This window comes from Serinus canaria, chromosome 17, assembly GCF_022539315.1.
Source record: "Serinus canaria isolate serCan28SL12 chromosome 17, serCan2020, whole genome shotgun sequence".
Taxonomy (NCBI): Eukaryota; Metazoa; Chordata; class Aves; order Passeriformes; family Fringillidae; genus Serinus; species Serinus canaria.
Genome location: NC_066330.1, coordinates 7,485,499 through 7,511,379, shown reverse-complemented (window position 1 = coordinate 7,511,379; position 25,881 = coordinate 7,485,499). Strand labels below are relative to the sequence as shown.

General features: G+C 50.0%; 1 protein-coding gene across 1 annotated transcript in view; it reads right to left on the bottom strand.

Annotated features, from left to right (window-relative positions):
* The window catches only part of ASTN2 (astrotactin 2), a 299,849-nt gene that overhangs the window by 237,001 nt on the left and 36,967 nt on the right, over positions 1-25,881 (bottom strand). Inside the window, exon 3 of the mRNA XM_030231263.2 lies at positions 10,574-10,958. Within this exon, the coding sequence (XP_030087123.1) occupies positions 10,574-10,958 (385 nt within the window). The remainder of the gene's footprint in view (positions 1-10,573; positions 10,959-25,881) is intronic.

Below are 25,881 nucleotides of genomic sequence, written 5' to 3'. Positions count from 1 at the left end.
AAATAGCTCTTTTATGAAGTGGGGCTCACACACAGCAACAGAAGGAGAGAGGAACCCAGAAGCATTTTGAAAACAGCCTTGTATTCCATGTTGACTTTTTCTTTCTTCTCTCTCCTGGCCCTTTTTGTTGAGTTTTAAAGTAGAGGCTGTGTACATCTTTTTTAGCACAGCTATTAATACATAGCTATTAATACACAGCTATTAATATATTAATAGTTTATTATATACATTAATAAATCTGTCGCTATAAAAATAGATCTTTATACGCAAAAGTCTGATTTCAATTGCAAATTGGAGGGGGAGGGAAGCAGAAGTAGAGATAAAGTTTTTATTCAAGATGTCTCCTTTGAAGGAAACTGAACAAATGTACTTTCCTCCTTCATATATTCATGAGATGACTGCTTCCCTACCCTGTTCTCCACCACCCTCAGCTCCGGGCTCAGAGCCAGCACAGCCCTTATCTGGTACGAGGCAGGGAAAAAAAAAGTCCTGATAGGATCAGAAGTTTTCAGTAGTTTAACAAATCTGGGGAAAAGTCTCCATTGGGTTCTAATAAAGCTTTTGGAGCGTGACAGGAAAGGGGATGCCAGGAAAGGCTGGTGTGCAGTGGGATGGAGAACAGCATCCTGCAGTGGGGCAGGGACCCCAGGGCACCCCAAAACCCTTCTGGACATGCACCCACTCTTTGCCTTTCATCTTTATTGCCAAGCTTTGCCATTTCCCCCATCTGAAGAGAGCAGGAGAGAACACCTGCAGCTCCCATGCTCACTGCAGCTGGGTGGGCAGGAGCTGGCAGGACCCCCATCCCACTGGGAAGGGATGGGCAGAGCTGGAGCTCACGACGGCACCCACCCGGCACCAGCTGCCCTGACCCTTCTTCACCCTCTCTGCAGTCACAGTGCTCAGTCACTTCCCAGCTAATTGCCTCCACTCATGTGTGCAAACTCGCCGTTTACCGGGAAATGTCACGGAATGTTAATTTCATTCGGAATGCGCTTCCATGTTTTTATGATGGGAAATGAATAAGCATTGTATTAATAGCATCATTTCCAACTCCAACCGCAGCCGTGGCCCTGTGGATGGAGGCTGTGAGTTACTCATCACCCTGCACCTTCCCTGCCTCTCCAGCTCCCTCCCTTCCCTCCTCCCCCGCTCCCCGCACTTCTCCTGTTGGTAATTAAGATAATGCAATGTAATTATAAACATATTAGGAAAGATCAAACACTGAAGAGCTGTGGTCTGACAGTCCCGCCTCTGCTCACACCTCTGCCTGGAGAGCACCTCCCGAAAACTGATGGGTCCCTGCCCTCCTGGGGCTGCTCCAGCTGCTCCTTCCCAGGAGCTGTTTCTGGCCAAGAAACCCTCAGCTCTTCAATGGGGTAAAGACTTTCCAGCACACCCCTTCCCTAACATGTACAGGGATTTATTTCTATATCCCATTTGTCCTGCAAGGAAAAACCTTGGTGTGGGGTGCTGCCCCATCTCCCCCCAGCCCAGCACTGAGGAGGTCCAGTCCAACAGAGACTCCATTTCCCATTTTTTTCAGCCCTAATAAAACCCTTAACTTGGGGTTTTTTATGAGACATCATAACTTTTTTGCTTAGGCAGTGAGCAGAGAGGATGAGGGAAGATGGGCAGACCCTCAGTATCAGCTGATGCTCCTCAAGTTATCAAATAATTGAAAAGTTAAATAACCCTCTGGAGGAAGCTTCCCGATTTGGTGCTAATGGGCACATGGAGCAGTCGGGGCTAAGGCTGCATGGAGGAGAGACACTGGCTCAAGAGCACAGCACTGACCTCCAGCTCCCTCCCTCCACCACACAGCTCCTGCAGCTCTGCAGAGCCAGAGGAGACACTGCCCGTGGAGCCAGCTGGGGCAGGGACTCGCTGAGGGCAGGAAAAGTCCCATCCCCATCTGTCTGAGGAGCCACTGCTGGGGGACAAACCTGGAGGCAGCAGCACTTTGTCAAGTGAGTGTGAGCAAGTGTCAGCACCCCAAAGGATGGATGTGGGCAGGACAGGGCTCCAGGAACAGCCACAGCTGGCCAGTACTGGTGGGAAATGTGGCACAGTGGTCCCTGGCCAGTCTCCACCACTCCCAACTCTGTGCTCAGCAGCATGGTGCAGAATTAACTTTTTAGTTAGCAAATACATTTCCTCTGCCCAGCGGACACGGTGACATTTTTCACAGTACTGACAATGCTGTACCACATGCCAGGATGATTGAGGGAGTGATGCCAACACACAGGAGAAGGACAAACTACCAAAATCTCTCAATGTGGCCAGGAGCTTCAGCTCCAAAAGCGGCACCAAAAGGTCCAACAACCTCCCGCACTGGGCAGGGTGGAGGCAGCAGAGAATGAGCTGAGAGCTGGTTTGTTGGCTCAGGAGAAGACCTGGGAACACCCAGAAAGCCCAGGATATCAAAATGAAACCCAATCCAAGCCACACAGGTAAAGAAGTGAGGCTGAGCACTGCCACACTCACAGGACCCAGTGGGAGAGTCGCAGCAAATGCCGTAACTCAGCAGGGCCGTCAGAAAGGATTGATTTGAAGCACCTTGTTAATAAGTTTCCTCTCCCACTGGTCCTTCAGGGAGGTCAGTGCCTAATGATAAATAGGGCTGGAAGGTGCCTGCAGACCCAGTATCAGCACAGGTGCCCAGCCTCAATCCATCTTCCTTAGGAGCCAGCTGACAAAACCGTCTCGGTGCCATAGCCAGGTAAAACACAACCGATGGGAAGAGGACACGCAAACAGAGTGAAGAGGTGGTGCTGCAGCTGCCCTCCCTGCTCCCTTCCCCATAAAACCCACAAGTCTGGGATGGAATGATGGGGAAAAATCTCCACATGCCAACTGGTGGAGCCACAATGCCACTAAAAGCCAAGGAGAAAAAGGGCTGAGTTCTCTGGTTTAAGACAAGCCCATCACTCACTCAAGTGACAGGATCCAGAGCAGCCTCAGCTCTGAGCCCCACATCCCAAGGGCTGAGTCCTAACCAGCATCTGTGTACTTCCAGTAGAAATGGGGGGAACATTGTGGGATTGTTCTGCTTCATCCCACATCCTCTTCTGATCGGTCTGACTTCAGAAACCAGCGGCAGGTTTTCACTCTGTGCTGATTCCATGGAAGCACCATCCCTGAAAGTGTCCAAGGCCAGGTTGGATGGAGCTTGGAGCAATGTGGTCTAGTGGAAGATGTCCCTGCCCATGGCAGGTGGTTGGAACCAGATGGTCTTTCAGGTTCCTTTCAGCCCAAACCCTTCCAGGATTCTGTGACAGCCCCAGTCAGAGCTGAAGGTCTTCCCAGGTCCTCTGTATTGCACACAAGATGCAACCCAGCTGAGAAACTCAGGAGAGACAAGGACACCTGAGATCCCCCAAGGCAAGTAAACAACCATCATATTATTTTTTTAGATTTTCCATCAGAGGAAGGAAAAAAAAAACTGAGAAAAAAAAAAGAGTCATCTTGAAGCTAATCTTGGTCAACAACTGTCCCACAGCCCAGCTACACTTTTAAATAATGTAGTGCTTTATCAAACATTCATAGTGATGCACAAAGTGATGAACAATGTGTGCCTGGCATTTATATAAATATAGTTCCTGATGGCTTATTTTCCTTGGACAGCCAGCACTTCACAGCTTATCTTCCATGAGCTTGTGATTTTGCCTGGATGGAAAACACTTTGGACACCTGGGGAATCAGGACTACTGCACATGAAACTGCCATGACATCCCCACTGGGCATCTGCAGCCCCACAAAACTCCACAAAATTCCTCATTCAGGAGCTGCTGCTGACTTGAGGAGCCAGAAGTCACCCAGCTGTGGCTGGAAGAGGGGGCAACCAAGGGTATTTCTTCAGCTTGGGATGTTGTGGAATATCAGGGTGAGACCAGTCCAAGCCTTGCAAAACAGGAGGACTTCACAAATCCAGCATCTCTTCAGGATGCTCAGCAAAATGCTGGCATAATAAACCACCCTGCTTCTGCTCCAGTCCCTATGGCACCATTCAAAGCCACTTTTCCAGCTGCTTCTTCCCTCCTCTGTCTCATCAAATTAATGAACAGGTTGCAGCAAAGAGAGGGGAGAAAAAACATTAAAACTTAGCAGGAGCCAGCCCCACCATCCTCTTCTCCACAGCGGAGTTGCCATGAGCCAGGAAGAGCCCTGGCTGACCCTGGGTGTTTAAACCTTAATTGGTCATTAAGCATGGGCCACAAAACCCATGAGCCAGGGGCTGAAGAACCAGAGGAAAGCCCCAAACCCCAGGAGGTTCCCTGTCCCTTCTGTGCCATTCCTAGAGGCAGGACTATGTTGGATATGGCTCTTGTGGGAGAGGTGTCCTGAGTGTGCTCCCGCACATCCGTGATGCTGCTTTGATCCACTTCCTTGGGGATCTAAGGGACAGGGTCCCTGTCCTGGAGCCCACCATTCCCTCCCCCCACACTGGGGAGGACAACCCAGATTTGGGGTGGAGGTAACCATTTCAATGGGATGAACAAAACAAACCTAAAATTCCAGCCTGGCATCTCTCCATTGAGACCTCCAAAGACAGTTAATACATTAATATTTTAATTAGGACAGTGTTTATCTCTGCAAAGCACAGCTTTTCCCTGGCAGGTCAGGACATTTTCTAACCCACACTGAAGTCTGAGGTGGCATCACCACAAACCAAAGACCAATGGCATGGCTGGTGTAACCTCTCTAACTGGGGCCCTCATTCCCTTCCTCAATACATTCCATTCAGTTACAATTGAACATGCTGGGCTTGAAAACAGCTTAAACATCTTTATTAACTAGAGACACTACCTAAGCATGTCTGGAAGTGCTTCCCTGAATTAGGAGCCAATTCCTGCCCTGTCAAGCCCCCACCTTTTTTTTTTTTTTTTTTTTTTTTTCATTTCTTTAAAGCTGAAAGTTGCAGCTGTTTTTTTCAGACAGGACTAGAGGACTGCAAAAAACCACTTTTCTCTGGCAAGCTATGAGAATATACATTTTCAAAGGTCCCTATAAATTACAGAAGGAGTTGGCTGGGATTAGAGCTGGGAAAAGCTGATCACGTACAAAGAGGGTCACGATCCCATCAGGTCAGTGGAGAGAACAGCCCCAAGACACATCAGATGCTGGCCTGATGCAGTGTCCCATTTTAGCCTTCAGCCCCAGCAAACGTTAAGCCATCACTTTATTTATTAAAGGCTCAGAAAGCCTCTGGTTAATGCTGGGAATCAGGGTGGAACTGCAGCTGACTCCTCGAGCCAACAGCAGCAGCAGACAGTGGCTCCCAGCCCCAGTGTGGGCACCAGGGGTGGCACACCTTGGCACAGCCATGAGCCCAGGCAGGCACCAGTGTCCCCTCAGGGACACCAGGCTGTCACCTCAAGGACATCATTACCAGGCCAGTTCCTGTTGCCTGAGTGCTCTCCCTTCTCCAGCACAGAGAGCAGCCCCATCACCTGTCCATTGTGAGGGCATCACCCCCAACTCACACTCATACTCTGAATCTCCTCTCCAACACACTGCAGAGCTCAGGTATTTGCAATAAATGCAACTCTAGGGACCAGCTTGACTACCTGCCCTCCTCTTGCACAGCTCAGCCCCCAAAATGTCCCTTTCCACAGCCCCAACATCCTTCCCTCCAGCCACAGCCCTGCCTTACCTCTCCCCAGAGGAGTCTCCACTGGAAGAAAAAACAATTCTGAAATGCAGCCACCAGAACAGCTACTCCAGTGCTGGTGGGGGCCATAGGAAGCTCTCTCTTGCCATCATCAGGATCCCTCCCCTGCTTTTTGCTGTTACCTCACAGCCATTTGTCTTCCCTTCCTAAATCCTTTCTCCCACAGTTCTCCTGGGCTGCACCACCCCGCAGCTTGGCTGGGAGGCTGTGGGGAACACAAGCCCTGACATCAGCAGCTCTCAGTATTTCCTTATGCTGCCCTGCCTGCTGCCTGGCTTGGCTCCCTCTCCAACCCCCAGGTGAGGACTGGACCATTAAATGACATGTTCAGGGTGATCAGAGCAGCCCGTGGCAGAGTGGAGCTGGATCCACATCTCCAGGTGCACTCTAAGAGCCAGACCATCTTTCAGGAATGCTCAAAAGCATCTCACTACCACTACTGAGAAAAGCATCCATGGATTAAGTAAGAGAAACTTCAGAGGTTTACCTGAGCCAACACAGCAGGGGAGAAGTAAGTCCAGGAGAGGAATTCAAGATGAGTGCCCAACCACACCTTTGATATGCCCATGGTATTAATCATTGGAACCATCAGTAATAAGTCCTGTCTCCTGTCTAGACTTGGAGGCCATACCCAGACTGCAGAGCCTGTGAAGCCAGCACAAAAGCCTGCTTGAAATGTTCTTTTTTCGAACATGAAAGAAACTGAGAAATAAAGATGGGTCCTTTGTTGCAGGAGTGGAATTGCAGACAGTCGATTTTCAAGTCTGATTTCTCCTCAGTTTTCACCAGGCAGAAGTTCTATTTCTTGCTGATCCTTAGGAGATTTGATTTGGCAAAATCTTCCATGAGGAACTTGTGGGTAATCCCATCCTGAGGTTGCTGGACATTACCTTTGTTTGCCAACTCCATCACTGTGCATCCAGTGCATCCCAGACAGGGATGGAGCAGTGCCACCTGCAATGGACTGGGGCCCAAAGTCCCTCCAACAGGACTTGATGGACAAAAGCAAAGGGCTCCTGCTGCTGTGGGATGAAGCTGTGTCTGTGAGGATGAGAGCTGTGTATATTAAAGGAGAAAAGCACGTGAGGAATTCCCAGAGGGATGGAGCTTGAGGCCATCTGCTTGGGAAGAGCAGGAGAGCAGAACTCATGAGGAGCATGGACTGGAAACTCCCCAGGAAAGTGAGGACAGAGGCAGTGAGGAGGTGACACCACCTGCACAAATCTCCCCAAATTCCCATCATCACTGAACCCCATGTACCTACTGGGGCTAAGTTCAGAGAGGGAGGGTCCCCCCAGCAAAGACCAAGACCCCAGAAGCTGCACCCCACACCAGCAGACCCCTCTTGGCACCATGCACACCCACTGAGCACAAAACCCTAGAGACCTTTCAATTGCCAGAGAGTACCCAAACCCATGAGGAGACAGAGTAGTCCCTGCTCTATCCCAGCTCAAGGGATCATTCTGGATAATTAGGACAGCCTGGCTGTTGCTTCCTGCCTCGCTCCATTTCATTTTATTATTAAAAAAAAAAAAAAAGACTACTTTTCTACTTTTCTTCCTAAACTGCCTTGGATTTTTCTTCTGTCTAAATTCATCTGGGCTCTGTACAATGTCACCAGGTCAGCTTGTGCTCCTGCTGCAATTCTAATTTTGTCAGCTTTACATTTTCTAGGCAGTTGGGAGATTTTTCTTTCTTTGCTCTTTTTCTTTTTTTTCCCCCCAAGTCAAAAATGATTTTGCATAACAGTAATAACGTTAATGGCCCTGCACAGTGCATCCAGATTACAACTGCAGCTAGGGAGAAATAAACATCTCATCTTTGCCCTGCTGTTTATCTCCCCACAGCAGAGCCTGGTATCAGGTCAGAACCTGTAATTTCATTAACTTTATCACTCAGACACGCTTGTTGCTAGATGTCATTATTCAGCACATCACTCCTGTGTTTTGTTTGTGCTGGGATTCACTTCAGATGCTCTGCCACCACACGGGAGCATCCCTCCCATCCACATCACTGCCTGAGCTGGGGAGGAAAGTTTGGCTTGCTGAGCTGTGATCTGCAAAACATTTGTGCTGCTCAGGCCTCTTGGGCAGAGACTGCACAGAGCAGAGCCATCCAGAGCAAATCCCTGCCTGATTCCCTGACTAGATACATCCAGAAGTGGTGAATTAAAAAACTAAAAACAAACAAAACAAAACAAAGAAAAACCCCAACAGTCTCCCTCACGGAAAGAAAAACTGACCCAACAGACACCAAGAGAGGGGTGTGCAAATCCCCAGTGCTGGGGAGAGCACCTGCCATCAGTCAGTGCCCAGCACAGGGGGGAAGCTGCAGCACAGGCAGCTGGGATGGAGCAGAACTGCTCCATCTCCATTGGATTTGCCATCCCTGGTAATTAATGCTGGGAAGTGACACTTGAAAGAGCCTCTGCTGACAGCCCCTGCAACGACAGCGTTTGGAGCCTGCTGACAAGTCCCAGCTGATGCCTTATCACAAGGCAGCTCAGCAAGAGCAGAGAGAGAGGAGAGCTTTTCCCATGGGAGCTGGTGGGTTCCTGTCGGGACTCAGGACATCCCTCTGGGAGTCCAGAGTTGCTGGGACCCCTGCCAGGGGGCTCAGAGACCCTGGCACACAGGGTCCAGAACACCTGTTTGTTCGAGTATGGCCCATGGAGCAAATTACCAGCTTTGTATGAAGACCTGAAAGCCACAGCAGTTTAAGTAGTGTAATAATAAAATTATTACATATTAATTATTATTACATATTTTATATAATAATGTAATAATAATATTATTACATTATTATATAAAAATTATCATTGGATGAAAGAGTAGATTTTGGGATTTTACGAATGGGGGTTTTGGGGACAAGATGGAAGGACTTGGGCGTGTCTAGCCTTTCTTCTTCTTCTTCTCTACCTCCACCTTCTGCTGTGATGTTGGCACGTTTAGATTGGTTTAGAGTAGAAGCTCACTGTCTAACATGGGTGATAGGTATTAGAAAGTAATTGTAAACATGTTATAGTTAGCTTTTAGAATAAAGAGATAACACCACCCTTGGGGCAGGTAGAGTGCCTGGAACTGTCCTGCTGGACAGACCTCAGCAGGGCAGGAGAAAAATTTTATAGATAAGATACAATAAACAATTCTGAGACTGAGAACTGAAGAGCTTCGATCCATCCTTTGAACGGGTGGGCCACGACAGAGACTTTTCACCATCTTGGGGTCGCAGTGCCCTGTGCCCTTCTGAGATATTCCCTGGGATGCAGGCACAGCTCCACAGCCATCCCCAGTGACCACAATGAAACCTGGCAGTGCCAGCTGGGCACCAGGGAAAGGCTGATCTCATTGTGGCACTGCAGCCACACTCCAGCTGGGTGTCCCTTAATGCCTCCTTAACACCTTCAATCCAGCTGCAAAGCCATGCCCAAGCTGAACTGGCTTCCAGTCCCTGGGGATCTCCAGGTACCTGCTGTCTGCTCACACCAGCTGCAGCTTCTCCACTCCACAATCCCCATCCCCACAGGAATGCAGCTGTGACTGCTGCTCATGTGCAGGCCAAAGCACCTGGGAGCAGCATGTCTGAGTCACCACATTTCCCCTGTGTGTGCCACCAGGTCAGAGTGGAAACCCACAGCACACCTATTTATGTCTGCAGTCTAGAAACCCCAGATCTGAGCCTCAGCCACCTCATCCTGGGCAACCCAGGCTCTAAGCAGCTTCAGCAGGGAGGAGTAAGCAGCACACACCACAGCTTGGCTCCTTGAGCAGAGCCTCATCCAAGAGGGAAGAGTGCCCATCTGGGAGGAAGCATACAGTGAATTGGCACAGTCTGGAAGGATCAGACTAGGCAAGGCACAAACCTGCCTCCATCCAAGGCACAAAGCCTCACAGCATCACAAGCAGAGCTGCTGGGAGCATTTGGGAACATCTCTCCCAGTTGAAGTATCCCACAGGCAGCTTCCAGCTGGGGGCAGGGGGTTCAGTCTGTATAAGTTCATTATTGCCAGTCCCTGAAGCCCTTGGAGAGTTTAATATTCTGCTCCAGATTTTGTTTGCTGTTTTGTTTTGAAGAGCACTGAAATGCAGTTACTGCTGTCTTCCCCACTCACACAACTCTAAATAATTTATAGAAAAGCAAAACAAAGGAGAGAATATGTAAGAAGAAAGAAGGTAGCTCGGTTATGAGATATGAAGGCTTTCATTTGTTCATTCTCACTGAGCACAGGGTTGAGGAAACATCTCTTAACCCCATGGGCTGGTAACAGCCAGACACACACCAAGAGATGCCAACAGGGATGCTCAGAGCAGCACTTGAGGATGGCAGCACCTCCAAATCTGTTTGAGCAACAATACCCATCACAATCAGCACAGCCTTCTTTAAAAGGCGAAAGAGTAAAGAGCATTTTAAGGGTGGAAGATTGTCAACCTCACCTACCATTTATGACCATCACAAGGGCAGGGAGCTGCTTTCCAGACACACTGCATCACCTAGGCTATCCCTGGCTCCTCCATGGAGCCAAAAAGAGTCCCTGTCCCCATCCCTGCCACTGTGGCTGCTAGGTCTGTCTGAAAAGCCTGCACAAGAAAGGAAGGATGGTTCAGCACCACCCCGAGATCCTTTCCCTGCACAGAGCAAGCCAGCACACCCCTTCCTCGCTCCTGCTGGAGTCACTCACAGCACTAATATGCTTTGCTTTTGTTTATTCAAATGCATTTTACTGTGCATTGCAGGTGAACAATATTAAATGGCTCATAATAACATTTCAATAAGCAGAGGTGGGTGTAGCAACTCCTGACAGACAGATTTTAGAAATGCAAGCAATCAAGTACGCCTCAGCCGAAATCCCCCGGGGAACGCGCCGCTCCCCAGCAGAGCAGAGAGAGAAAAGCCACAAACCTTTCTTCTCGTAGTCAGGCTTCTCCTCCCCGCCTCTGCCCAGGCTCTCCAGTGTCCTTGTCACCTGGCTGCCAAACTCATCCTCCCTGGTGCTGGGCTCTGCCCGCCGCGGCGTCTCCTCCTCCTCCTCGTCCTCGTAGTCGTCCAGGATGGGGGTCTCGCGGATGGGCACGCCGATGACGGAGTTGTGGGCCTGCAGGCGCGAGTTGCGGAAGCTCTCCCTGGCCTGGGGCCCCAGCAGCACCGAGGGGATGTAGTGGATCTCGTGGGTGGCCTCGGTGCTGGCGCTCTTCTGCGGGATGCGGCGGCGCTTGTGCCAGCGCCGCTGGGCGTACAGGGCCACCATGAACACCAGCAGCAGCAGCAGCAGCGCGATCAGCCCACCCTGCAGAGAGAGCACAGCGCGCTGTCAGGGGGGCAGGGAGGGGTGAGGGGGTGCTGCAGGGCCATAGAATCACAGAATGATGGGTGGATGAGATCCTAAAGCCCATCATTCCACCCCCTGCCATGGGCAGGGACACAGAATTCACAGAATGAACAGGTTGGAAGAGACCTTCAAGATCATCAAGTCCAACCCAGCCCCAATATCCCAACTCAACCCTGGCACCCAGTGCCACATCCAGGCTTTGTTAAACACACCCAGGGATGGGGACTCCACACCTCCCTGGGCTGCCATTCCAGAACTTTATCACTCTTTCTGTGAAAAACTTTTCTTGCTATCCAACCTGAATTTCCCTTGGTGCAGCCTGAGACTGTTTGCTCTGGTTCTGTCAGTGCTGCTGGAGACAGAGCCCAGCCCAGCTGAGCACAGGCACCTTTCAGGAGCTGTGAGAGTGATGGGGGCACCCCTGAGTCTCCTTTTCTCCAGGCTGAGCACCCCCAGCTCCCTCAGGGGTTCCTCTCAGGGTTTGTGTTCCCAGCCCCTCTCCAGCCTCGCTGTTTCCTCTGTTAGCACTCAAGAATCTCAATGTCCTTCCCAAACTAAGGGGCCAGGACTGGACACCTTCCACTAGGGCAAGGTTTTTTCACACCCTATCCAAACTCGAGCACTTCCAGGGATGGTGCACCCACAACTTCCCTGAACAATCTGTTCCAGTGCTTCAGCATGCTCTGAGTAAACCCCCAGAGCACTCTTCCCTCCACACCCCCTAACCACACACAGGTGGATTCCTGGAGCAGCCACCTCCCGGGTGTGAGGTCATGGGCAGGTGGATGAGGATACCAGGGATGTTTTTCAGCTGGAAATAGCACAGTGACACCCCCAGCTCAACTCTGACCATTTTCCCAGGGACTTTGTTCTTTCCACCTCACTCCTTGGGACCCCAAGGACCCCTGCACAGGGAGAAGGGGAATGGGGATGATCACAGTCCACCACTTAGGAGAAAAAAACTCATTAAAACAACCCAACCATCACCCAGGAGCAATAAAGCCTTAGCAGAGACACACATTTCCCAGAAATGAAGGTACAAGAAATGGCCCCTCACAGGTGATACTCCCAGGCATGGTAAGCCCAGCTCCAACATTTCTGGTCTGATTTCCCTGTGGTTTCAAGATCAGCTGCAGAGCTGGGGCACAGCACAACATATTCCAGACCCAGACATTCTCTACAAAGCTCTTGTCTTTCTTCTCCTCCAAATTTTATTCAATACAGCTCTCAACAACATTAATATTAAAAATAAAAATCTTTAACAAAAAAAAAAAAAAACCAAACAAAACAAAAAACAAACAAACAAACAAAAAAAACAGTTCTAAATATCTGTATGTACATGGAAGTGGCACATCCTCTTCATCCATGGAAGTGCCACATCGAGGCAGCCTGGCTAGGGAGTACCACAGGGAGCCAGCCCTGCCTCTGGCTGCTCTGGAAGTTAAATTCATCCCCACACACACAAGAGCTGTGACTGTGCCAGCTCCCAGCCTCTTAATCTCTGCAGCATCAGAGCAATTTTATCCCGTGGCAGACAAGCAAGGCAGGGCATGTAAATCAGGAGCAGCACGAGCGACCAGGGCTTTGCAGCATGACAGGAACAGCCAGGGCAGGGCAGGCATTCCTTGGGCACCTGGGATGCCCTGGCCCAGAGCTGCACCGAGCTCTACAGCAGAGCAGAGGCGGGGAAATGCTCCCTCTGCATTCCATACAAAGCACCAGGCTGCACCTGAGCACGGCTCTGACTCCTAAACAGGAGCAGCTGTAAGGAGGTGAGTCGCTCTAGGACACCAAATAAAACGACACAGACACTGGAATCTCCAAGGTAAAAAGAGGGAAGTTTAATTTCTGACTCTGACATTTATAGATTTTCAAAAGTGACAGTGGATTGGAGGGTGACAGTGCCACCTCTCCAATGACACTGGACAAACCAACAGCCCATCAAATTCCTCCTCCTCCATAAAAGAATGCAAACCAGTAAGTATTTACAGAAAGTGCGTGAGAAAGTTCATTACAAGAATGTAAACATCAGAAGGCTCAGAAGAACTTAAAAAACCAGGGTGACAGAGGTGGCAGTGCAAAGTGCAGTTTGACAGGATGAGCTGCCTCAGGAGATGTTTCCCTGCACCACAACCTGTCAAAGGAGGGGCCCAGCCCAGCACACCCCACATCAGGATCCCCCTCCTCCCCTCCAAATTTTCCTTAGAGATGCAGGACTCGGGGGTTCAGGACACTGCTCAGCTTGAGTTCCCCAATTTCCATCAGGAAAGGTGTTTTGCTGCCCAGCAGATGCTCAGGGATCCCTGCCTGGCAGAGGGGCAGGGCTTGATGAGCTGCCCAGGTTTATGCCCTGCAGTACCAGGGCAGTTCAAGGCCAGATGGGTGGAGACCCACCATGGCCTTCCATGCCCAGAAACAAGAACCAGCATGGACACCTCAGCCTGGGAGAGCAGACATGGGTTTCCTTGGATTTGTACAGTGCCTGATGCATGGAGACCTCAGAGGATCACAGCAGCTCCCTGGCCTGAGCCACCCACACCCCTGGCATCTCCTCAGAAACCCAGTTTGCAGGAGAGGGACCATGGCACACCAGAAGGGAGGCCAGGCCAGGTGACAAGGACACAGCAGGGCAACACAATAAACCCCACTGCAAAACCAGGTCTGGCTCCTGTGCCAGCATGTCTACAGCAAAGAGAGGGTTCTTCTGGTGCAGAAGGGCTTCAGAACAACACTCCTGGATGTGACTGCTGGGAAAAATCTTCTCCAAGGCCTTCATCCCCAATTCCCTGAGCTGCCCAGCTGGGTATCGCTCACTCCTTTGTGCACTCTGCCACTGGGAAGGGCTGCAGGGCAGAGCACTCTGCACCCATGGGCACACAGACACTCACCCTCCATGGAAAAGCAAAGTCAGAGACATGCCAGATGCTCAGAAAAGGTCAGAGTGACAGAAATCTTACAGGAAGAGCAGCTGTGCCAGGTGGAGCCAAGGAAGGGCTTCAGGCACCCATGGCAGGCCTGGGGCTGGGAATCTTCCTGGCTGGGCTCACCTTATATCTGCCCCTGGGAAATGTCCTGGAAAAAATAAACCTGTTGGCATATTAAATAAAGATCTCTCTGCTTGGGAAGACCTACAAGAAGATGTAAAGGCACAGAGGTTCCTGGTGTGCCATTCCCCCTCTGACTCAGGAATGACAGGGCTGGCTCAAGGAAGTCAAGGGCTCCCAGCCCAGCTACAATTCCCACATCCTTTGGGGATGAGCCAGAGATCTCTGCTCTGCCAGTCACTGGGACAACAGCCCCTCTCTGCCTGGGAAGGCTAGGGGTGCCTGTGCCAGCCCCCTGGGTGAGCACCAAGGGCTCATCACAGGCAGCTCAATTCCAAAGTACTCCTTTAGTCCCTGACCCCTTCCTGGCAGCTGCTTGTTTAACAACACCACACACACCTGGAGAGCTTCCTGGGAAAAAGGGGGGGAAAAAAAAAAAGAGTCAAACTTAGGAGGCGTTCTAGCCAGCCTCATTTTAATCTGTTTTTCGTGTTAAATTATCCAACTGAGGGAGCAGGAGAGAGAAAGGGGAAAGAAGGGATAATATGAGAAATGTTTTATTTGACAACGTGTCATTGGGAAACTGATTATTTCTGTCTCCGAGCTTTTTAATATTCCCAAACAATGGCCGAGCCGCGTGGGGATTTGGTATTCTAAGGCTGGATTTATAATACTCTGTTCTGCAGTGATAAGAACACGGGCCTTTAATCCTCTGAGCTGTGAACATGCATATTCTCCCACGTAATGTCCTTCCTGCCATGCTCCTGCTGCCCTGGCCGGCCGAGCAGGGGCCACCAGCACCAGAGCATTGCCAAGACCCACAGGAGAGGAGAAGGAAAAAATGGTGAAGGTGCAAATGTTGACTTAGAGTGGCAAAAAGAGTTATTACAGTCCACAGAAGGGAGAAGGAAGATGGGGGAGTAGAGGGATGGTGGGAACAACCCACGTGGGGAAAGAACTGCAGGGCTTGCGGCACCAGAGTGAAGCTCAGCTGAAGCTGAAGAGCAGCAAGGCTGGGAGTTATTTGAAGCTTAGAAGAAAATCAATGGGAGAGGCCACCCTGAGGCCCAAGAGATCGGAGCCTCACATAAATTATGAAGGCTGCCAAGCTGTTGGATTGGAGGGCCATCACTCTGCAGGAGTCTCTGAGATGCTGAACAATTTCTGGGCAGCAAGAGGACACACTGCTGCTTTGAACACAACCCCCAGCCTGCCCTACCAAGCCAGGGAAAGACAAGGGAGTCCCACTGCTGCTCTGGAGTCCAGACAAACTTCTTTGCAGCAGCCTCTGTCCCACAGTGGTGGGATGTGGTGTGATCCCTTGCAGTCACACAGTGACAGCCCAGCTGTTCAGAAATCAAGCCTTGACAGTGTTCCAGCTGCCACACCAAAAGGGCTGAAGTCACAGAAGAAAATCCCAGGCTGGAGGGGATAGTTTGGGCAGGGCAGACCTCTTATACCACAGCATCCCTTGTGTAGGTCAAAGCAAACCCAGTGCTAAACAGCACAGCACTAAAGTCTGTGCTGACCTGGGCTCCTTCCTCCCAACACCAACACAAGTTTTTGTCCTCAGGCAAGTATATTCCTCTTTATTTCCTAACTTGAAGCCATTTGTTGTAAACATTCACTGGCAACCAGCCCCACGGCTGCTGAGCTGCTGGTGGATGAGGCAGGGCTCCCACAGCCCCAGACATGGCTCCAAGCACAGTCCCCAGGACAGCTCAAGGATGCCCCATGGGCTGAACGAGCCCCCAGTGCTGGAGCATCTCATCCCCTGCATCATCCCAGCAGCTGGATTAAGGTGAGCAGTCAGGTACCAGCAATAACCACACAACCCTCAGGGCTCTTCACACTGTGTACTTTTCCTTTCTTTCCTTTCTGGCTGTAAAGGTAATTAAACACCAGCACAATTTACCAAGGGGTGTAGTGGATTATCCATCACTGTCAATTTTAATTTTTTTTTTAAATCAAGCCTGGATGCTTTTTGAAAAGTCATACTTTATTTCAAATGAGAAATAGAGGCTTCAGGGCATTCTTGCACCCTGTGCAGCTCTGAGGGAACAGCAGATGATCCCATGGTGCTTTCTTGAATTCCCCTCACCCCAATTTTGGCTTTCCCATAATTCAGCTCCACAGCATCTTATCTCTCATCTGGGGGTACTGCATCCCCTCCCAGGGAACCCAGACACACAAAGCACCACCAGACTCTGGATGCAAAGAGAGGTCAGGCAGAGCCCACCCCCATCCACAAATCACAGCCACTCCTCCAGCCCAAACCCCACATGCTGCAGTGATGAGTGAGCATCAGGCAGGGAAACTGAGGCAGGGTGTGGGGGTGGGACCAAGGACAGACAGTAAGCCAGCACAAAGGCTAGAGAGGAAGAGACAAACACCAGGGTTTAAATATATACATATATGTACTCCAAAGAGATCTGGATCCAGTCCTGACTCCAGGCCAGTCAACCCCACCTCCCTCTCTAAGAGACAAAGATGATACCCAGGGCAAATCTCCTAAAATCCAACATTTTCTCCCTGTGCATTTCAAATCCCCATTGAAGCACAGCTTCAGCAAGGTGCCTAACCACACACTCAACTTTAAAAATGTGTTTAATTCCCATTACAGTCCATGAGCCTAGAGCACATGCCTCAGCGCTTTGCTGAGCAGGGACAGCTCCTTGAATTGCAGCCCAAGGAGAACTGAATTACATCTCTTTTTTCCCTTCTTTCCACTGCTCACCACCTCACTGAGCTACAGATGTGCTTGGGGCACTGCCTTCTGGGAGTGTTGTTATCACAGCTGTGTCACCTGAGCCTGCCCAGAGGTGACAGCACCCCTGAACCACGCTCTCTGAATGGGTGCAAGGAGCACAGGATGTGGCCCAGGGGTTTAAGAGGATGGGTTCCAATAGGATGGCTCCATCCAGACCCTGCAGGTCCTCCTACCATGCTTTACATCCACACACAGGGCATAAATTTCATAGTATATACAGTCCTGTAAAGCACAACGCACACACACAAGCAATGAGAGTTACAGTTGCTGTGGGAACCATAACTTTAAGATCTCTGACTCTTCCATGATAAAGTAAAAAAGCACAATTCAGACAAGTCACATTTTCATACTTTTTTTTTTTTTTTTAAGCCACGCTCAGTTTTGTTTTGCTGTTTCATCCAAGAAGGGAAACAAAGGAAGGAGTGAACCTGCCAATCAGGCTTTCTGTGCTGCTCAGACATGCAATGTGATGTTCCAGTAAATGTTTATTTGAAAGGTCTCCCAGGCACTGGCTGTGTGCAAGCACCAAAACACACAACCTTCAATCACAGCCAACGTGCCTGCGTGTCCCGAACCGCACATCTCGCTAGGATAACAATTCAAAATGACTCCTAATCCATTTTTATTATGTAAAAAAAAGGCATTTATTTGCAGCCAGCTGAAAGAGGAGGGCTGGAGGTGATTTTATTAAGTACCTGATTGCTGGCTCTTTTTAAAGCCGGGGCGCAGATTGCATAAATTGTGATTTTAATGCGCGCTAAACGGTTCACCGAAATGGGCTGACCTGCTAACCCAGAGCCTGCCCTCAGAGAGGGAAGATTTTAAAATTCATAAGGTCTCCTGTGCTTGTGCTCACGTTTTCCTAATGTGGGCAGCCTGGGAGCGCAAAGCTGAGACAAAAACAAAAGCTTTTCCTTCCCCCCGAGGAGTTTGAGTTACAGAGCCCCAGTCCTGCTCCACGCTGAGCCAACAAGAGACCCCTGCACGTGTTCATCCCACTCAGCTCATTTCCACCCCGGGCTGAGCTGTGTGTCATCCCTGTTCCAAAGAGGAGGGGAAATTCACTTGAATTAAGGGAAAACGACCTGGATTTTCCATAAAAGAGGCCACCTCATCCACAGCAAGTATCTCCCAGTGCAGGTGAGTTTTTACTGACCAGGACAACATGCTGCAGGCTGAGAGTGTCCAGGGCTGTGGCCACACAAAAAGCACTTCCCAGTGAAACACAGGGCTGAAGAAAAGTCCCTCAGGGCCACCCCTGACACAGTGTCCCTCCCTGCACCATCCTCAGCACAGAGCCTAAACCCTGATTGTCCCCAGGAACCCAGCTCAGGTGAGGAGCATCCCCGTGCCACAGGCACAGCCCAGCAAAGGCAACTCCTGCCAGGGAAAGGGCGAGTGGGAACCCACCCAAACTGACTCTGTGTGGCCCTAATACCTTCCCAGCTGAGAGTGAAAAGCATTGAAGCCCTCCAAGGTTTAGTTTAAGCCTGGTTTTACTGAATCCACCAGTAACACCTCCAGGGATGGAAAGCACTTGCCATGGGACCGCCCAAAGTCACAGCTACTGCAGGATCCCTGACCTCCCCAGCCCTTTCCAAACAAAGGTTTAGCAAATGCTAAAAGAAAGGTTTCAAATTAGGAGGATTATTACAATATCCGCCAGCACAGCGTTTGCTGGCAAGTAATGAAATATAATTAAAAGTAAAGAACACTTGTCAGATAAACGACAAACACGTACTGCTGTTGCAAAAGTACCTTTGCTTGTTTTTTTTTTAATAACTGTGTTTATCCGCTTCCTCACTAATTTGCAAAAAAATGCAGTTAATTCTCAGTGGATCTCACAACCATTAGTGCGAATTAATGCTGTTCCCACTGTATATTCTGCATATATTAGAAGAAAGATTAATCTAATAAGAGATGCACATCTCCGGTAGAGGGAACACGAACACGATTCATGTCGTGCCTGCAGCTCCGAGCCCCTGAGAGGGACAGGGTACAGCACCCACTCTGCTCAATTAACCAGCCACCTCTGGGGCTGCCAGGCCTTGGCCACGTGTCCAGAAATCGTGGCAGAGGTGCAGAAATTCACCACAAGTGCAGGGACTTCTTAGAGAGCCAAACCTTATTGATGGACCAGGTCTCCTCTGCATTGGTTGTGCTGCAGCTCTACCCATGGTGAGGATGAGAGAGAGTGGAAAAGGGGTTTAGCATTTATTTATGGACTTCTCAAACAATTTCTGGAGATGATGAGAAGGTGCTATGGTACATACAGACATGAAGGAAAAGAGTTTGTTTTGTTGGCTGTGGGGTTGTTTTCTGGTTGTTTTTTTTTTTTTTGAACAATCCAGCCTGTAGTGGAAAAAAAAAAAAATAACACCACCACAGAAATAACAACCCACAAAAAACAAACCCTGCCTTACCATATTTAAAGTGCAAACATTTCAGCATAATGAACATCCACAGCTGAATGAACACAAACCACAGCTTTCCAGAAGGAGAGGGAGGGTATAAAACACATGATCAGGGAAAAAGCCTCCGTGCACGTGCCCACGTGGCATTTGGCATCTGAAGGTACCTTGGAATTCTGGCATCATAAGTCACACTACAGGAGTCACACACCACAGCCCCACAAAGCCTCCACTGATACCTGGGCAAAGGGAAAAAACAAACCAAACCTTAATTTTTATCAATCTTCATTTATGATTTGATAAGAAATTTGAAAACTGTGCTGCCTCTCCATGTAGAACAGAGCAGGGAGATCCAAGACTGATTTAAAGAGAAGATCCAAGACCTCAGGAACCCTACAAGCCTCCTCTCCCAAAACAGCACAGCTATTCCCAGCAGGCTCTTAAAAGCCCAGTTAAACACAGCACTTAACCACACACTTAACTCCCATTAACTTCACTGGAACCTTGCACACACATAAAATTTATCCCTCTTTCAGGGCTTTTTCATCTCCCTGACAAGAACTGAGAGTTCCCTCATCCAGCTCTCCATGTGATGCCTCCAAACCACCTCGGGGCTCAGCACAGTGGAAAAACAATCCCATGGGGATGGGATTTCCTTCTCTACAGCTCTCACACTCACTGCTCACATGAGTCCTCAAAAACCTTTTTGTTCTGCAGCACATCTTGATGAAACTGCTCCTTTCTCACCCAGCCTTTTGCTGTATCAATTGGGAATATAGAAGTATGGGAATGCACCAGATTTGGGTTTTTTTGTTATTTGAAGGGTGTGAGAGCAGCAAACTCTGAGAAGGGGTGGCAGGGCAGCCTGCCACTGGGCTGGGAAGGGAAAAGCTGGATTTGCACCTCCCAAAGGACCCTTTGAACCGCCAGACCTGAAGAGCTCTGCACATCCTGGGGACAGTCCCCCTCCCCAAACTCCTGAAATTCAAGGTTTTTTTTCTTTTTTTTTTTTTTTTTTTTTTTTTTTTTTTTTTTTCCCATATAGATGCAGAACATCCAAGTCAACAGGAGGAAAGCAGAGGAGACAGCATGGCAGTGATGCCACCTGTGTGCCACCAAGATGACCTGCCACTCTCCCTGGTGCGCTACAAGGGGCTGAGACAATCAGAGACTCACACTCTCCATCCCAGCTGGGAGCAGAGGGTTTGGAGTGGGATGCAGGGATAGAGAAACAAGGGCTCCTTCCCAGATGGAGTGAGGATTGCAGGGCATGGCTGCTTCACCCAGCTCAGCTGCCCCACACCATGAGGGTGGTGGTGGAAAGGCTGCAGCCCCCTCTTCCCAGGCAGCAGCAGCTGAGCAAGTGCCTGTTTGGAAGAGGGAAGGAATTCATTTCAATTAAACATGCAATCGAAACCAATTAATTCTCCCCATCTGAAAGCTGATTAGCTGAGCTATCTGGGTAAATGGATAATAACAGGCTAATAGCCCCCTCCCCGTGCACACACCGGGGCTACTGTCAGGTTTTTGACACAGGTTTTTGACACCGTGTCTCCAGCCTAATTGCAGCATCTGTGAATAACTGTGGAGCAGATCCCAGCTCAGTCCCTGGCAGCAGGCAGAGACCAGGTGAGGGTGGCCACCCCAGAGCCAGTCTGAGACCCCATTACTGCTCCCAGGCTTCCCACAGGGCTCTGGGCAGGGAAAGCTGCTCCTCCAACCCCAAAATCTCCCTCATGCCCCCGGAAGCTCTCCTGGGCACTGGGGCGGCAGTTCCCAGCTCTCCAGCCCCATCCCTTCCCCTGGCTGTTATCAGCCAGTGTTTAACTGCACTGCCCATCTGCCTTCCTGATCCTTCTCCCACCCAGCACAGCCTGGCACAGACACAGGGAACAGCAAGGTGCTGAGATGGGTGAGCATTGCTCTGCACCTCACCCCAAACCAGCCCAGCTCCCCCACTGAAGCATTCTCCACTGACCCAGGCTCAGCCCCTGATGGCCTCAGGGAGCTCAAAGAGCTGAACCCAGCCATGGGGATGGCAGCCAGCAGGAGAGAGCAAGGGAAGGCACAAAGCCCTCCCACCCTTCTGTGACCTTCTTTCCCTCCAGTCCCAATGTCACCACTAATGCCACCTCAGCCCTGGTGGCACAGCCTGACTCTCCAAGTCCCAGCAAGGGACAACTGGGGAGCTAGTGGCAGGAATTCTCCATCTCTGCTCCCTAGTTTTTTCCTCACAATTGGGAAGTGTTGACTAGCTAAAACCCACTTTTCCAACGATGTATTTTTGGTTAAGAGCAAACGCTGAGCCAAATTGTGAACTGAGAAAAACAAAGACTCAATCCTGCTGCCATTTTCTAATCAAATTTCCTTTTGCTAATTTGACAGGCCTGTTTTGAAAATTTAAATGTAAAGCTAAAATGAAGTTAGATTCCACAGCTAAATGGGAATGGAGACAAAATGTTTCAAATGGAGTTAATAAAGTCCTTCTGCCCACACCTCTGGGCTCACAGAGCTCCTCTCCACTCCCTGTTTGTTGAGCACTGAGCTTTAGTTTGCTCACTCTCCCCACCATGCACAGGCATCCCACAGCAGTTTGTTTTTAGATATCCCTCTTTCCTTCCTGTAGGAGGCAGGAAAACAACTTCCACCCAGCTCCATCTCCTCCATGTGCTGCCTATCCCGTGGCTGGCCTGAGTTCACATCTAATCTAAATTAAGCCCAGTTTATTCAATGCTCCCATCTTCAGAAGAGCCCTGCAAAAGAAACATCTTGGCCTGAGGGGAAAGAATGCTTGGGAGATGAAGATCCAGCCCTGTGTGCTCCCAGAGAGGCTCACCTGGGTTCAAGGAGAGGAGGGAGCTCTGGGGGGGAGATAAGCGCCCTTGAGAGGCAGCACTGTCCTGCACAAGCTCCTCCACCTTTCAAACCCTCCCCTTGCTCCAAACAAAAAGCCTCTTACTCCCCAGGGACTCAGCTGTTGTCCTCAACATCTGACCTTCTTTCAGGTTTTCATCACTCAAGAGTAATTTCCCACAGAACAAAGGAAGCCAAAAAAAAAAAAAAAAAAGTCTCTGCTTCGTGCTACAGTCAGAGTGCTGCAAACTTGGTGGTTCAGCCTTTCTGGTCTATGGCTGTGATCCTTGGATAAGCCCTTGGGAGCAGCCCCACCCATGTTTCATGGCAGTGGGACCAGAATAAATCCATAAACCCAAGGATAAATGCAGTAGAGTGTGCTGGGAAGCACAGAAGAGCAGCACGGCTACTGATCTTAGACCAGGTGCCCTCACACAAGCTGGACAGGAGTGTGGGTTTTAAAACCAGAGGCTGAATGTGTCTTGCAGAGAGCAAGGAGGAGCTCCAGGGAATGAAATCCCAGAACTCAGAGCCTCAGCAATCCAGATGTCCTATTCCTACCTCAGGCACCAAATGTCCCTGTCTCTGTAGGGATGAGCTGCTGGACAGAGAGGAATGGACCTGGCATCCCAGAGCAGGGTCATAACCCAATGTTCAGACAGAGCTTGGAAAGGAAAACAGAAGTGCTTAGACCCCTCCTCTTCAAAATCAGCAGCTCTGTCACCCTCTGCCCCTGGGGGGATGCCAGCCTGAATCCCTGCATGCTGCCAGGAGCCAGAGACCTGCAGCGAAATCCTCAGAGCAAAACATTTCCAGGAAAAGGGGTTCCATCCATCACTTCAAAGCTCCTGCTCATTTAAATCTGTGCAAAAGTTATCTGAAATCCTGAGCTGTCACAAAGCTGGGCTGGAGGCCGGGCACTGGTGGGGCTGCTGGACCCTGATCCTGTCAGACCTGGCAGGCTGCAATGTTGCCCACAGGGGCCGGGAATTCTTGCAGAACAGGACAGAGAAACATCCATCACCAGTGACAAAGGGCTATTGATCCTGCCCCAGGGCACTGAGCTGGATTCAGTGACTGCTCCAAATCCCTTCCGCTCCACAGATCCTATGGAAAAGCAAATCTTCATCCTGGAAACCCTTGAGAATGAAGTGCTCCTTTGAGTGTCCCCAGGGATGGCAGTGCCATCGACAGGACAGGGCTGGGGCACTGGAGAAGAAACAAACAATGAAAAAATGGCAGAATAAAAACCAAAGAAACAAAAGAGTGTCCCCACGGATGGCAGTGCCATCAGAAGGACAGGGCACTGCCACGGTGGCACTGTCAAAGGGTTGGGGCACTGGAGAAGAAACTCCCCCACTTATAACAAACAAACATGCCAAAACCAAACAATCCAAAAACCAAAGAAATAAAACCCTGCAGTCACACTTTCTGCAGCCAAACCACTGCAGCATTAACCTGAAAAACTTGTTTAAGAGAACAAGGAGGAAAAGTTATCAAAGGCAGCCTGGGGCATGCAGGTGAACCTTCCATCCACAGCCACACCCCCGACTCGGCCACTTCCCAGCCCCAGGGACCCAGAGCAGCATTCCTGAGTGCACTGAGAGGCACTGAGAGGTGCAAGGAGAGCCAGGGTCATTGGCTCATCCACTCAGTGCTCCAGTTTTCAATATTTGCACTGTCAGGATGTTTTCCAAACACAGATAATCGTTTAAACCCAAAACTTCTTAGGAGAAAAAAAAAAAAATGCACGATTTGCAATTATCCCATTAATTAGGAAAGGAAGAAAGAAGTCCAGAATTTGACTGCATGAAATAGAAAGCAGCAATGAAGTAGCTACATATGAATGTAGTTAAACTGAAAATTAAAGTCATGGTTCTTATTTCTGTGCATGGCACCCTTCAGATCCCAGCTTGGTAAAAAATAAATGTACATGCAGCTACATGGAGTTTCTATTTCATGGATATACATGCACATGTGTGAACATGGAATATCAAGCAGGGCTCTGGTCTCAGTCAGCTGCTGAAGGCTCCTGGTGGGACCAGGGGACTGAGGGGACCCCAAAGCTGAGATGCTGAACAAGAGGACTGATGTGGGAACTCACATCAGCTGTGCCACAGAGAAGGTCAGGGAAGCACATGGCTGCACACAGGGTGCTGGGAGAGGATGACCTCACCCTCCCCAGCAGTTTTAGGGCTGGTGAATCATCAGCCAGGTCTCCAGCTGCCCTCCCTCCAGGCTACCAGAGGATCAAGTGTGTTTTTCTCTGCTATTATACAAGACACGAGCTTGTGCACATCCTCTGATGTGATACAGGGTCAGCCTTCCAGGGCCCTTCTCCAGGTCAGCCACACTGCTGTCACCTCTCTCAAGGACAGGTCTTTTTGTGAGCATGAGACCTACTGGGACACACTGGAAAGACAACCCACCTTTCAAACTGGGACATCTCCCAGAGAAGGTCAAGCTGTTCCCAAAATCAGGAGGGGTTTCACACTCAGCCCTCCAAGTTCTCTCATCCTCACGCTCTACTCTTCTCCTGCACCCAGCCCCATTTCTCTCTTGCATTTACACAAAGCCAGAAATCCCTTCCAAAGCAAACTCCTGCTTCACTTCAGTATCTGTGAGGGGAATCACAAGACCCCCTTCACCTCTCTTCTCTGCAGAAACCCCCCTTGCCTTCCCCTCTCCCTTTTCTGCTCCTCATCCCTGTTCATGCCAATCAAGGATGTTCCACAACATTGCCAAGTGCTTTGGGAAGAGCCTGAAGGACACAAGAACAGTTCCTGGAGAGCAGCTTGGTACTGGCTACTGCATCAGCTGCTCTCCTGACCAACATCCCACTGCTGCTGGCTCTCATCTACAGGATGTGGGAAGCCAAAAACCAGACAAGGAGAAATATCAGAAACATCTACCTGTCTCCACCTTCCCAGGCCCAGGAACCCACAGAATTTGAGGACAGACACAGCTCCAGCCCTGCACAATTATTTCTCAAAAGGGGGAGCAGGGGATGAGCAGAAGCACCCCAATAACACGAGAGCTCTCCCAGCTTTTTGAAGACATATGGCTCCTCTCCGTACTTCAAGCAGTGACTCCTCCACGCTTCCAAATTACAGCTGCCTAAGCTGTTTCTGCAGATATTTCCTCTTTCTGTGCAATCATTTGGCTAATAAGATGAGCAGGTTGGGCTCATTTATTTTGGACACTGTTCGTGGGTCATTAGCAGAAAGGCTAATCATTGCATTGGCAGAAAATATCATTTCTGCTTCAGAGCTGGCTGCACAGCACGGGGAGGGGGAGAGAGCAGGAGCCTGACAGAGCCTTTAAAAAAAAATAATAATAATACAAAACCCAAGTTGCACTGCTGTAGAAGTGGAATTTTCCTCTGCTGTTTCCCAAGGTGCCTGCTGTTAGGATGAAGGGACAGACTTCAGTGCCCCGAGGCAGCTCTGGGCTCCCTCTCCCACACACGTGCTGCCTCCAAGGGCCTGGAGAAGGAGGAGAAAGAGGAGAAGGAGTGATGCTGGCAGCAGCAGCCTGGCCTCCCTGAGCCACAGCAGCACAGCAACACATCGTGGAGATGCTCAGCCCTTCGGGAAGCATCCTCATCCTCACCCAATCCAGGCAGGATGCCAAGTGCCCCATGGCACAAGAGCCACTCCTGGGATGGTTTGGGGTTAGCAGAGCAGATCAGTTGTGATGCCTGTGCTCTGCCCCGAAGCACCTGAGCTATAAAATCCACCTACAGAGACATTTAAAGAGCAATTTGCATTCAGTGTGAAGGCTGCAGTGCCAGGGGGTATGCA